At 41.0% G+C, this 15,142-nt stretch overlaps 1 protein-coding gene across 1 annotated transcript in view; it reads right to left on the bottom strand.

Moving 5' to 3' along the window:
- LOC132817323 (contactin-associated protein-like 5) overlaps positions 1–15,142 on the bottom strand; it is a 910,472-nt gene that overhangs the window by 34,983 nt on the left and 860,347 nt on the right. Inside the window, exon 22 of the mRNA XM_060827733.1 lies at positions 12,596–12,814. Within this exon, the coding sequence (XP_060683716.1) occupies positions 12,596–12,814 (219 nt within the window). The remainder of the gene's footprint in view (positions 1–12,595; positions 12,815–15,142) is intronic.

Here is a 15,142-nt window from a genome sequence, read left to right as displayed (position 1 = left end):
CTGCAGAGATGTCCTGGAGCTGAGAGAACTGACCTCCAATAACACAACCATCTTCCTATGTGCCGGGTATGACTCCAACTAGTGAAGAGTTTGCCTCCTGATATTCATTGATTCCAATTTTGTTCGGACTCCTTGATACTACACTCGGTTGAATGTGGCCTTGATGTCAAGGGCTGTCACTCTCACCTCACCTCTGGAATTCAACTCTTTTGTCCATGTTTGAACCAAAGCTGTAATGAGATCAGGATCTGAGTGGAACCCAAACTGGTCAATTTCCCACATGTCCAGGTAGAGGCCAGTGTTGTAACTGTACTGGAAGAGCTTGGCTAGGGATGTAGCACCAGCCTTCATAATGTTGTCAGCAACCATACCGTTTGCAATATGCAGTGACTCCAAACTTTCTTTATATATGGGGTGAATGAAATTGGCTGAAGAATTAAGGAGAATCCAAACGGTTTTTACAAATACACTAAGAACAAAAGGGTAACTAGGGAGAGAATTGGGCCCCTCAAACATCAGCAAGGCAGCCTTTGTGTGGAGTCGCAGAAAATAGGGGAGGTACTAAATGAGTATTTTGCACCAGTATTTACTGTGGAAAAGGACATGGAAGATATAGAATGCAGGGAAGAAGATGGTGACACCTTGAAAAATGTCCATATTACAGAGGAGGAAGTGCTGGATGTCTTGAAATGCATAAAGGTGGATAAATCCCCAGGAACTGATCAGATATACCCAGAACTCTGTGGGAAGTTAGAGAAGTGATTGCTGGGCCTCTTGCTGAGATATTTGTATCATCAATAGTCACAGGTGAGGTGCTGGAAGATTGGAGGTTGGCAACCGTGGTGCCACTGTTTAATAAGGCTGGTAATGACAAACCAAGGAACTATAGACCAGTGAGCCTCATGTCGGTGGTGGGCAAATTGTTGGAAGGACTTCTGAGGGACAGGATGTACATGTATTTGGAAAGGCTAGGACTGATTAGGGATAGTCAACATGGCTTTGTGCGTGGGAAATCATGTCTCACAAACTTGTTTGAGTTTTTTTTGAAGAAGTAACAAGAGGATTGATGAGGGCAGAGCGGTAGATGTGATCTATATTACTTCAGTAAGGTGTTTGACAAGGTTTCCCATGGGAGGCTGGTTAGCAAGGTTAGATCTCAGGGAATACAGGGAGAACTAGCCATGTGGATACAGAACTGGCTCAAAGGTAGAAGACAGAGGGTGGTGGTGGAGGGTTGTTTTTCAGACTGGAGACCTATGACTAGTGGAGTGCCACAAGGAACGGTGCAGGGTCCTCTACTTTTTGGCATTTATATAAATGATTTGGATGTGAGCATAAGAGGCATGGTTAGCAAGTTTGCAGGTGACACCAAAATTGGAGATGTGGTAGTGGACAGTGAAAAAGGTTACCTCAGATTACAACAGGATCTTGATCAGATGGGCCAATGGACTGAGAAGCGGCAGATGCAGTTTAATTCAGATAATGCGAAGTGTTGCATTTTGGGAAAGTAAATCTTAGCAGGACTTATACACTTAATGGTAAGGTCCTAGGGAGTGTTGCTGAACAAAGAGACCTTGGAGTGCAGGTTCATAGCCCCTTGAAAGTGGAGTCGTAGGTAGATAGGATAGTAAAGAAGATGTTTGGTATGCTTTCCTTAATTGGTCAGAGTATTGAGTACAGGAGTTGGGAGGTCATGTTGCGGCTATACAAGTCATTTTTTTGGTCACTGTTGGAATATTGTGTGCAATTCTGGTCTCCTTCCTATCAGATAGATATTGTGAAACTTGAAAGGGTTCAGAAAAGATTTACAAGGATGTTGCCAGGGTTGGAGGATTTGAGCTATAAGGAAAGGCTGAACAGGCTGGTGCTGCTTTCCCTGGAGCATCAGAGGCTGAGGGGAGACCTTATAGAGATTTACAAAATCCTGGGGGGCATGGATAGGGTAAATAGACAAAGTGTTTTCCCAGGGGTCAGGGAGTATTGAGTATAGTAGTTGTGGCTGTAGAGGACATTGGTCAGGCTAATGTTGGAATATTGCGTGCAATTCTGGTCTCCATCCTATCGGAAAGATGTTGTGAAACTTGAAAGGGTTCAGAAAAGATTTACAAGGATGTTGCCAGGGTTGGAGGATCTGAACTGCAGGGAGAGGCTGAACAGGCTGGGGCTGTTTTTCCTGGAGTGTCGGAGGCTGAGGGGTTACCTTATAGAGGTTTACAAAATTATGAGGGGCATGGATAGGATAAATAGACAAAATCTTTTCCCTGGGATTGGGGAGTCCAGAACTAGTGGGCATAGGTTTAGGGTGAGGGGGAAAAAATATAAAAGAGACCTAAGGGGCAACGTTTTCATGCAGAGGGTGGTACATGTGTGGAATGAGCTGCCAGAGGAAGTGGTGGAGGCTGGTACAATTGCAACATTTAAGAGGCATTTGGATGGGTGTATGAATAGGAAGGGTTTGGAGGGACATGGGCCGGGTGCTGGCAGTTGGGACTAGATTGGGTTGGGATATCTAGTCAGCATGGACGGGTTGGACTGAAGGGTCTGTTTCCAAGATTCTATGACTCCATGACTGGTGTCCGTGATACCTGGGACCACTGGAGGAGGCTGAGATAGATCTTCCACTTCTGGTTGAAGATTGCTGTGAATTCTTCAGCCTTATTATTCGTACCTTCTCATTCTAAATTCTTCTGTCAAGTCCACTTACAATTTTGACTGTCTCTCTGAAATGTACTCTTAATTTTCGCTTCTCTCAGGAAAACAATCCAATCCTCCAGTTGATGCTGAATCAGTGTTCTATTTAAGTTTAACATAACCTACTCACACTTGTACTTTGTGTCACAAGATAAATTACCCAGCTTTCCCTGTTCACTAGTTGGCCTGGGTTTTCTTGAACTGTTTTATTTTCCGAATCTTCACAAGAAGCCCCACATCCTGTTTTTGTCTCTGTGCATTGAAGAGTTTATTGTAATGTATGAGTTATCTCATACTCCATCTTAACTCAGACCACTTGAAGCATGACATGATGGAGACATGCCACTCTTTCTAATCAAATACCTTAACGTTAGGCTAGATATAGATGTGTCTCTGAATTTGTATATATTAGTGAGCTGTTTTATATATATATACCTGTTGAATCTTTTAACATCATGTTATCCACATCCTAATATATACCTGTTGAATCTTTTAACATCATGTTATCCACATCCTAATTTCTACATTATGAAGGATAAAATAAGCATTGCCACGTTAGACAAACATGTGCTAAGATCAGGTAAAGCAAAATTGTCTATCAGGAACCCTGTCTCAATACTTTGCTTCAGAATTGAAGTGTTGGCTTCCGAAATTCAATATATTTTTTTCATTAGTCTCTACTCATAACATGTTCCATAGGAGAGGTCTATTTCATATACACTTTCAACAAAAGTGGTGGCACAGAATTGCTTACAATGGATTTATCCAGGGGTTGTGCAAAAATGAAAAATGATGTGAAAAGTATAGACTGATGCAAGCTGATGTTCATTTTATCTCACTGTCACCGGTACCCATTTTGAAAACATTAAACTAACTTTCCAAGTGAGATTTCATACACAGAAGGCAAAGGCCACATCAATTTGCTCAGCACGATTTCATCTAGAATTTTTGTGCATGTGATGTGCAGAACAATGCATCTGATGGAATCTTATCAGGATTCCAGCAAAGTAAAAGCAATTTTCAATAGTTTTTCAAGGAGGAGACGAGAATTGATTGTGAACAGAAAACGTCTGATCAGCCCAAAAGTCTGTCACTTTGGTTTAAAATAGATCTCAAACCTATCTTCAATTTTAACCACATTCCATTCTACAAGTTCTGTATAAGACTCTGGTGCGGCCGCATCTGGAGTATTGTGTGCAGTTTTGGTCGCCATACTATAGGAAGGATGTGGAGGCACTGGAACGGGTGCAGAGGAGGTTCACCAGGATGTTGCCTAGTATGGTAGGAAGATCGTATGAGGAAAGGCTGAGGCACTTGGGGCTGTTTTCATTGGAGAAAAGAAGGTTTAGGGGTGACTTGGTAGAAGTGTACAAAATGATTAGGGGTTTAGATAGAGTTGACCCCGAGAACCTATTTCCACGTATGGAGTCAGATATTACGAGGGGGCATAGCTTTAAATTAAGGGGTGGTAGGTATAGGGCAGATTTTAGGGGTAGATTCTTTACTCAGCGAGTCGCGAGTTCATGTAATGCCCTGCCAGGAGCAGTGGTGGACTCTCCCTCTTTTTGGGCATTTAAACGGGCATTGGATAGGCATATGGAGGATAGTGGGCTAGTGTAGGTTAGGTGGGCTTGGATCAGCGCAACATCGAGGGTCAAAAGGCCTGTACTGCGCTGTATTTTTCTGTTTCTATTTTCTATGTTCTAAAACTGCGATAAAGGTCTATAATTTTTTTGTTATAATTTGGAAACTTGCATTTTAAAGTAGAGGCCAACTGGTTTCTGTTTCAATTCTGTAAACGCAGCATTTTTTTTTGAAAAGAGGTCAGAAAGTCATTTGGAACAGTGAACTAAACTCATCATTGTCAAGCATGTATGTGATTCAAGTACCCAAAAGGATACTTGTGGGGTTAATAGATGAAGGTAAAATACTGCTGATGCTAGAAATCTGAAACAAACATGGGGAATACTGGAGAAATTCACAGACACTGCCAGGCCTGTTTTGAGTTTGATATAATTCCTCTTCAGAACCTTGAGTTCTGAAGAAGATTCTTACCAGACTTGAGATGTTAACTGTGTTTGTCTCTCCACTGTATCTCACAGACCTGCTGGGCTTCTCAATATTTGCTGTGTGAGTAGGAGAAGAGTTTATAATGTTGAGTTTAATAATGTACAGGAAAACAAATAGTTGGGGACATTAGTAACTTTAGTTCAGTTCAGAAGAGCATAGGAACATACTAAAAGGAGTAGGCCATTCAGTCCGTCAACCTTGCTCTGCCATTTCATACTGTCATGGCTGATTGAACACTTCAATGCACTTTGTGCACACTCACCCTATAATCCTTCAGATCTTTGACAATCTAAAATGTATCAACCTCGACTTTAAATATACTAAAACAATCGATCTCCCACAGCCATCTCTGGGAAAGGTGTGGAATCTCTAAAGAACAGATTTAAGTCAGCAAAGTGACATCATGTTAGTTTTCCAGAATCTCAGAGTTGTGAGAATTTTCAGAAGTCTGATGCTTGTAAGAAATGAAAAGGAACCCAGATTCTCAAATCTGTAAATAGTTAATTTGAGAGTGATTTTTCACTGGGGTTGAGTATCTGCGAAGAATATTGCTGGAAAAGGAGTGAATCATTCTTTTTGCTGATTGTGGTAAGGCATTTCTAAACTATCATATATATATAGGTATGTGTGTGGGCAATATATATTATATACATACATAGCTTTTTTCTTATTCTTTTGTGGAATAAACACGTGTTCTTTTAATGAAGAATATTGACAGCCCTGCTTAAATATGTTCAGTATTTTACAATCATGAAAACTAAACTGCAAACACTGAACTTATATTTGACCAAACCAGGTTTCCCTCTGGGATCTGACTCTCCAGAACAACTGACTGTAAGCTGGGATCAAAAAATAAAAACAGATCAATTGTTGGTAATTCTCACTTTCAGCCTTGTGTGTTAAGCTGCTGTAGCTGACCAGCTCTGCATTATAAATAATATAGTAGGAGAAAGTGAGAACTGCAGATGCTATCGATCAGAGACAAAAAGTGTGATGCTGGAAAAAGCACAGCTGGTCAGGCAACATCTGAGGATCAGGAGAGTTGATGTTTTGAGCATAAGTTCTTCATCAGGAATGCTTGAAACGTTGACTCTCCTGCTCCTCGGATGCTGCCTGACTGGCTGTGCTTTTTCCAGCATCACGCCTTTGGACCCTGATTATAAATAATGTACCTCCTTTATCAATTTTATTATTAAAAATTGTTTGGCTTCTTTACTGGGCGGACGAACTGCTCTATCAGATTATCCTCCAAGAATGAAAGTGAAGATTGCCAATAATTCACAAAGTACTTCTTTGATCTTCCCCACTAATTAATTTCAATGTATGACATGGCACTAATTTAAAATGATTGGCAAAAGAACGTGAAGTGATATGCAGGACAATATTTTTCCGCTAGTGATGAGGATCTGGGCTGCCTGTCTGAGAGTGTGGCAGACGGCACATTTAAAGAAAAATGTGACAATTATCTTTCAGAAAGAAATTTACCAAGAAAAGATGGGTGAATGGGATGTGACAAGATGCTCTGAAAGTGAGCTAGTATGAATACAAGAGATTGAATAGCCTGTTCTGTGCTATTCCTATGATCCAATAAGCCTTCTGTTATAATTGCTGATATTCCAACTTGTAACATGTGCCTTTCAACTATCATCACTGCACTCAGTGCCTTTGAATCTTACATCACTTGGACAAGTGATGGTGTTTGAACTATTAATCATTGTTGAATTATTAATCCAGAAACCCTGGTAATGTTCTGGGGACCCAGGTTTGAATTTTGCCATGGCAGGTGATGGAATTTTAATTCAATAAAAGTCTGGGATTACGAGCCTAATGACGACGGTGAAAACATTGCTGATGGTTGAAAAGAATCCATCTGATTCACTTATGCTCTTTATGGAAGCAAATCTGCTGTCCTTTTTGCACAAGATGTAACTCCAGGCCCACAGCAATATGGTTGATTCTTCACTCCTCTCTGGGCAATTATAGTTGACAATAATGGCTGGCTGCATGAATGGATTAAAAAAAGAACATTAATGCAAGGCATCGGTGAGAACGCATCCAATCTTGGATTTTCACCACGATGGATAGCAACTCTAATGAGGAAATGATCTTTCAAGAAGTCTTGAATCCCAAGTTCTTCCCCTGAATACAATCATTTCTAGTGCCATGATGTTGGCTCATAGTTCAGGCAGGCACGGTAACTTATCTAGTCCTTTAAAGTCTAACGTTGGAGCTCCTGTTGACTCAAACAGAGTGTGGAGATCTGACATGGTCAGAACAGGCCTATGTCAGTGTATCTCTATAGACTAGCCAAGGAACACTTTCCAAAACCTGGGGTACCCCTCTGTCTGTGGTCTCAGGCCATCTTGATGTTAGCGGTCTTTGAAGAGATGGACCTAAGGGAACTTTGAGATGGGCCGAAATAACCTTTGATAACCTCCCCGAGTTGTGTGTAAAAAGCACAGAAGCCACTTGGAATACTGACCTATCAAAAAGTATTGAGTAGGGTTAAAGAAAGTGTCAACCTGTCAACAAGTGTTGACCAATGACAAAGTGCGTATTTATGAATTAGAGTCTTTTTATCAATGGAGGGTAGTGGGCTACATTGAAATTGAAGCAATGGGAATTTTCTGTCTCTGGGTACTCATAGATACTCACTGCATTGACATGGTAGGTGAAGGGGGAGAACACAGTTTGTAGAAGGCACTACGTTTGCATATGGGCACAAGATGACATGGGGGATGGGTAGAAAGCATTAGTGTGCACAAGTTTGCATAATGTAGCATCTTCATGTTTCTGTGCTTCTGATTTTGAGCTGAAATGGGAAAAGGATTGTTTTAAAATGAAGGATTGTGGAAGGAATTGCTGCGAATTTTTTTAACACTTATACTTCTCAGGAGTTGCTGTAAGCTGTGCCTCATTATAAACTTGTAAGGGACTTTATAAGTTTTGAACCAATCGCCCTGTGCCTCCTACAAGTAACTGGAGAAGGGAAGATTGAGGAGCACCAGATCCTGACAAAACAGAAAGACCATGTCAGCGGGCCTTCAGATAGAGACCACTGAACTGCCTTCCCAAACTTTCCCTCCACCATGACACCCTTCTTTTCAGTCAAAAAATGTGGTGCTGGAAAAGCACAGCAGATCAGACAGCATCCAAGGAGCAGGAGAATGAATGTTTCGGGCATAAGCCCATTCCTGACGTATGCCACACTTCTCAAATCTGACTCTCCAGCATCTGCAGTCCTCACATTCTCTCACCTTTCTTTTGAGTCTGCTTTTTATATGCATGTGTAGTTGGAGATCTGAAGGGAGTCAGAGTTTTAACTGGTAGAGTTGTATATTAATGGCTCATAATCGTTTTCTGTAGCTAGAATGTATTTATTTATAATGAATAGTAATCATCGTTAATTAAAAAAAACTGACCCATGCTTTCTGTCAACTTGGACTAGTCAATTGTGGAATTTTGATGACATTTGTCAGATCTTTAACTCTTCTGGCAATTCTAGGAATAGCAATGCTTGGTTTCCCACATTCTAGGCCAGTGAGGTGCAAAGGTTGGGATTAGAGTGGTGCTGGAAAAGCACAGCAGGTCAGGCATCACCTGAGGAGCAGGAAAATTGATGTTTTGGGCAAAAGCCCTTCTCCAGCATCTACAGTACCCACTTCTGCCCAGGTGCAAAGGATGGCCTGAGTGGGGTATGGGGAGTGTTTGGGATGCGAGAGACTGAAAAGGTGTGAAGGATGAGGGCTAGACAATTGTTCTACATTCCTGTCTTTTTGTAGATCCATGGTACTTCTTTGGATTTGGTCCATGCGCATCTTTGATTAAGATAAAGCACTCTGGGACAGGTAAGGTTACTTATGGTTTATGCAAGGTACCCTTTGGCTTTGTGAAAAAAAGATTATTTGTGAGTAAGCAGTATCCAAAGTCATTTGGGTTGCCAAGGCTGCCATGACTTTGTCCAGTTAAAACAACAATGCTCGGCATTTCCGAGTGCTTGTTCATATAGCCATTGGCTGCAAAAGCCTGATTTTCACAATGGGGTGTCTATTGATGGACAACTCCAGCTGTTTGTTGAATGGGGATGTTTGCTGAAATCAGGAATGAAGCACTTCAGTGAAATGTTTGTTTCCATCAGGGATTCGTTGAAGCAATTTCAATATATTAGATATCATTTTGAATAAATGGGAGTGTTTTCTTTTAATAGTGATATCACCAATAACCAAATAACTTCATTTATGATTGGGTGCAGAGGTGTTATTAGATTTGATTCCCTACAGTGTGGAATCAGGCCATTTGGCCCAACATATCTACCATCCTTACCTACGTTGACCTCCAGGTGACCCCAGCCCGACAGCAAAGTAGTTGACCTTGAAACACACTCTGAAGTGACCCAGGAAACTCCTCAGTTCAAAGGATGATTAGGAATGAGCAACAAATACTGACCTTGCTGGGATACCCGTATCCCACGAAAGAATATAAGAAAGAAATAAGTTAATAGACTTCTGTTCATTAAAAGAGTTGCAGGAACATCGGATTTAGAACCAGGAGTAAGTCATTTGTCCCTTCCAGCCTGTTTTGCCATTCATCAAAATGATGGCTAAAGCAATGGTGAGGTATGAAGCAGATCTTATTGAATTGAGGTTTGAACCTGTGTTGAACTCTTATCTTCCCTAAATATTAATGTCATTCATTAAAGACCAGCAAGCTCAGGTTTAAACTTAACACATGATCGAATCTCCATTGAGGCTTGCGGGAGAGAGTTCCAATAATTTTCATATAAAGTCTCAAAGATAACTCAAAAATGAGGGAAGGGATGACTGGATAATACTGCTTGGTTCACCGGACTTCTCGAGATAATGCAGGTTTAGGTGGTTGCACAGTGCCATCTTCTGGCAGAAGGAGGAAGACAACGGTGATAGCTAGACCATTGTTAACAGCTAACGTGAGACTGCAACTTTAAAAAAAGGGTTTTGTGATTTACACATGAAAGAAGTGAAGCTATCACTGTATTCTAACAGATGAAAGGCTTAACAGACAATCAATTTTTCAATGTATTATTTCAGTTACATCACACTGCAAATTTTTGCTATAAATTCTGTGTTACGATCGAGCCCTCCACAATCACCTGATGAAGGAACGTCGCTCCGAAAGCTAGTGCTTCCAATTAAACCTGTTCGACTATAATCTGACGTTGTGTGATTTTTAACTTTGTTCACCCCAGTCCAACACCGGCATCTCCAAATCATGGCTTCAGTGGAAACTAACTACACATCTTACACTTTGTTTTAGAATTTATCTCGCCCAGCTTAGCTGAGATCAGGCAACTCTGAAAGCAACAACAACAAAGAGCAGAAAGTGGAAAGAGGAAATGTAATCTTAGCATTTACACAGCATCTTTTTAAAACACACAACATCCTGAAGTGCTTTAGAGTTAATGAAGTACAAATGAATTGTAGTCACAGTTGCAATATAGGAATCATAACACCCAGTTTGCAGAAAGTAAAGTCTCACAATGTTTACTAATCAGATAGCTAGTTTTTTTTTTGGAATGCTGATTGAGGACTAAATATTAACCAGTGAGAATTGCCCTTCTCTCCATGAAAACAGTGCCATGGATCTTTTATTTATTCCTGAAAAGATAGACTAGACTTTGGTGTAACATTTCACTTGATTGATGGTATTTCTGACAGTACTGCACTCTCTCAGAACTGCACTGCAATATGGACCTAGATTTTTGTGCTTTGGTCTTTGGAATTGGCTTTGAAACCTTCTGATTGAGAGTTGAGAAAGCTACTTTTCTTTTATTTTATCATGGAGTATACCAGCAGCAGTAGCCAGGTTGGTTACTAATTGCCAGTTTGTCAGGCAGCTTGTGTCTGTGGGGTGAAAGAAGATGGAGGCCAGTCTATTTGACACTGCGTCTAAGAAACTCATGTACTGGCTTTGAATTAAGTTCATAGTAAATCTAGTACCCAATATGTTTTAGATGTCTTAGAGAGAGATACTGGCTTAAGGAAAACAGGATCTCATGATTGCACATAAATTCACAGAATGGAAACTGATTACAGATACAACAGCCTGTGCAAGGAGCCTTTATGTGAGGGTAATGGTATTTCTTCATAGAATTGTTACAGTACAGAAGGAGGCCATTTGTCCCATTATGCCCACACTGGTTCTATCCCGTCAAGTCAATCTCCTGCCTTTTCCCCAAATACCTACATGCCACCAAATAATCATCTAATACCCTCTTGAATGCCTCAACTGAATCTGCCTCCATCACATTTCCAGAGAGTGCACTCCATACCCTAACCAATCACTGAGTGAAAAAGCTTTATCTCATACCAGCCTTTGTTAGCACATCACTTTAAATCTACGCCCTCTTGTAAGTTTTTTTCTTTTATGAGTGAGAACATCTTCACCCAAACTATTCTATCCAGCTCACTTATAATTTTTAAAACATCCATCGAATACCATGTCAGTCTTCCTTACTCCAAGAAGATCAGTCTCAACCCCTTCAATTTATCTTCATATCCACTTGGTACATCTAAAGTACATTTCGTACATTGGCAGTACACCAACAACATTTTGTGAATGTGTTCAGTATCTGACTTTCACAGTAAAAAAATAGTTTGGGTCTATTAAGCCAGATTTCACTTTGAGATCTGACTTGGTGTCATGGAGTCATAGAAATGTACAAAACGAAAACAAAACCTTCAGTCCAACTCGTCCATGCCGACCGGATATCCTAAACTAATCTTGTTCCATTTGTCTACACTTAACCCATATCCATCTAAACCTTTCCTATTCATTTACCTATACAGATGCCTTTTAAATATTGTAACAGTACCAGCCTCTTCCACTTCCTCTGGCAGCTCAGTCCAACACATGCACACCCTCTGTGTGAAAAAAGTTACCCCCTAGGTCCCTTTAAAATCTTTTCCCTCTCACCTTAATCTCTTCCCTCTAGCTTTGGACTCCTCTACCCTGAGGGAAAATACCTTGACTATTTACCCTATCCATGTCTCTCATGATTTTATAAACCTCTATAAGGGCACCCCTCAGCCCCTGACGCTCCAGGGAAAACAGCTGCAGCTTATTCAGCCTCTCCCCATAGCTCAAATCCTCCAATCCTGGCAACATCTTTGTAAATCTCTTCTGAACCGTTTCAACTGAAACAACATCTTTCGTATAGCAAGGGGACCAGAATTGAATGCCAAAAGTGACCCAACCAATCATCCCTTACAACCGCAATATGACCTCCCAACTATACTCAATGCACTGACCAATAAAGGGAAGCGTACCAAATGTCTCCTTCACTACACTGTCTACCTGCGACTCCGCTTTGTGGGAACTGACAGTAGGGATTAGAACACTATCAGGAAAAGCCGAAAGAGCTAGGTATATTTTCCCTGAGAAAGAGAAGCTTAAGCGATAGTCTGTAAGTGCTCTTTGCATTTATGGAAGATTTTGAGGGATGCAGAGAGAGTGTTTCTACTTGTAGGACAGAGCGAAGTTAGAGACCATCAATATAAGATAGTCATAAAGAAGTCTAACAGAAAATTCGGAAGAACTTTTTATTTCACAAAGATTGGGGAGAATGTGGAAGTTATCACCAGGGACAATGGTTGAGCTGAATAGTATGGATACTTGTAAGATCAAACTAGGTAAGCCCAAGGCAGAAAAAAATAGGCCATGCAGATAGAATGAGATGGGTAAGGGAAGGAGAAAGGATTCCATTGGCTGCTTGGACTGTATCTGTGGTGAAAATTCCATGCAATTCTCACCTTTCGAATTAAATGGTGGTATTGGCTTAAATAAAAGATTATCTTACCTGCAAGTGGATGGGTTGTTGTAATGGCTCTTGAACCAGCTGATCCTGAAATGCCACATGTTGACTCAGCCAAACTGCCCTTGACCGTGACCGGTGCAGCACTGGAGTGACGTAGGGCAGCCTTGAGTGGTGTGATCCCATTAAACTGGACGGTAGAAAGGCAGCCAATAAATCCCCAAGTGTTTGCTTTTAGGAGCTCTTTGTCCAGCCCACTAATGTCTACAGTTCAAACAAAACACCACGAAAGTTAGTTCTAGATGCAGGACAATACATGCTTCAGCAGGAGAGAAAAGTAACAAAAAAAAATCAAACTTCCATCATTTCAATGATGATTCGAGTGATTGATGCTTAAAAATGTGCTTCTTTGTTCAATACAGCAAGTACAGAACACTAGTAAAATCACCAAAGGGTGGGTCTCTAATTGCAGAAGCATGGTATGAGTTTAACCTGGGGGTCATCATGCCTGGGGCAAAGAGTGAGGTTGAAAAGGCAGGACCTCATAATGACCTCAGCCAGTATGGGAACTGAACCTGTGCTGTTGACATCACTCTGAACCAGCCATTCAATCAAATGAGCTAACCGACCCCCATCATAGGAGAAAGTGAGGACTGCAGATGCTGGAGATCAGAGTGGAGAGTTTAGTGCTGGAAAAGTACAGCAGGTCAGGCAGCATATTCTCAACACACCAATATTGCTGTGAACTCTATTCCAAGTAGCTTCATCAAATTAATATTTGTGGATAAACTCTTGCTACTAAAATGGGTACAGCTCATTGCTGTCATCACATTTGAGAGATCACACATGAGGGAAATCAAATTAAGGCTCAAAGGTGAACAAGTAGGAGTCAACCCCTCAAATTCATTCTCCACCTTTCAGTGGGGATTGTGGGTCATCTGTGAATTGGCTCCATATGCCTGCCTTTGACCCACATTCCTCAATAGTCTTTGGCTACCAAAATTTATCATTCCTGATGAAGGGCTTATGCCTGAAAAGTCAACTCTCCTGGTCTTCGGATGCTGCCTGACCTGCTATACTTTTCCAGCACCATATGCTTTGACTCTGATTCCCCAACATCTGCAGCCCTCACTTTCTCTGACCAAAATGTATCAGTCTCAGTTTTAAATTGACAATTGAGAAATTGCCATTTCCCAGCAAGGACTTTCAAATGTTATTGCCTTTTGTATGCTGAAGTGTCTCCTGACAGATCTGGCTCTAACTGTAGCATTTAATCATTAGTTCCAGGTTGTCTGTTCAAGTTGCCCTCAATCTCCCAATCTACTTGCCTGAAAATCTTGATCAGATCAACTCTCGACCTTAATTTCAAAGAGGAGCCAGTTCTGGGGAAGGGTCACTCGACCCAACTCTGACTTCTCTCCACGGACGCTGCTGAGCTTTTCCAGCAATTTCTGTTTTTGTTTCTGATTTGCAATATCTGCATTCAGGAGAGATGTTAGAAAGAATTTTTGCACTAAAAGTGTGGGAGAAGTTTGGACCTCTCTTCCTCAAATGGTGGTTGATGCTGGATCTGTTGTTAATTTTAAAGACAAGATTGATTTTTTTTATTCTGTTAAGAAAATATATTAAGGAATATGGACAAAGGCAGAATATGGAGTTAGGCCACAGATCAACCATGAATCGTGGAACAGGTTCGAGGGGGCTGAATGGCGTACTCCTGTTTGGATTTTCCTATGTTCTGAATGGATTTCAAGACTGCCTTTGAAGGAGTGTGGTGAGTTGCTGCAGTGTAATTTGCAGGTGAGTACACCCTGTTTCTCCTGTGCCATGATAACCATCACCATGGTCCTATGTGTGGGCAGCGGCTTAATGTCAATACTTCTAAAATGTCATCTTTACATTCCTGACTGTTTGTTTCAATTTCTCTGTCGTCACATCCACAGCACAATGAGCACTCAACAGGCACACACAACCGAACACCGAACAATGGAGCACGACCGTCACTAAAATAGATTGTCTGGTCATCATCAGCTGCCGCTTGTGGGAGCTTGCTGTGCATAAATAGATTGCCATGTTTCCTCTGTTGTAACCTTTTGAAAACTAATTAATTGGTATAATGTTGCTTTGGACATGCTAAAGCCGTTAAGGTATTTCTTTTGAAGGTGCGGAATTGATCAATGGTCCGTATAATACAACCAAAGCACTGCACCAATTCTTCAACAAGTATATAACATCGTACTCTTGACCTTGTAATTACCAATTCTGAAATCATCAATAATTAAAAAAAACACTGTGCAACAGTCATCTGCCTCAGTTGAACATAATTTACATTAATCGTTAATGTGGGGCTTTGGAAGTACATTAAATTTCATGCTCAGTGAGTTCTTGTTTAACACTGCTGAAATGAGTTTATTTAACATGATTTACCACAAGCCTCCTTGGTGTCCTGAATTCTGAGGTACCCGGTGAGGAACTGAGACCAGTTAGCTAAGCACATAATTCAGGCTCTGCCCTGTTCTATAAAGGGTTTTATCTCCTGCATGCCACTGCTCAATCAGAAGTCTGCTCACTTGTATTTTTGAATATTTTTCA

This window comes from Hemiscyllium ocellatum, chromosome 7 (genome assembly GCF_020745735.1).
Source record: "Hemiscyllium ocellatum isolate sHemOce1 chromosome 7, sHemOce1.pat.X.cur, whole genome shotgun sequence".
In the NCBI taxonomy this organism is placed as follows: Eukaryota; Metazoa; Chordata; class Chondrichthyes; order Orectolobiformes; family Hemiscylliidae; genus Hemiscyllium; species Hemiscyllium ocellatum.
The sequence above is the reverse complement of the archived record's forward strand: the minus strand, read 5'-3'. Positions and strand labels throughout refer to the sequence as shown.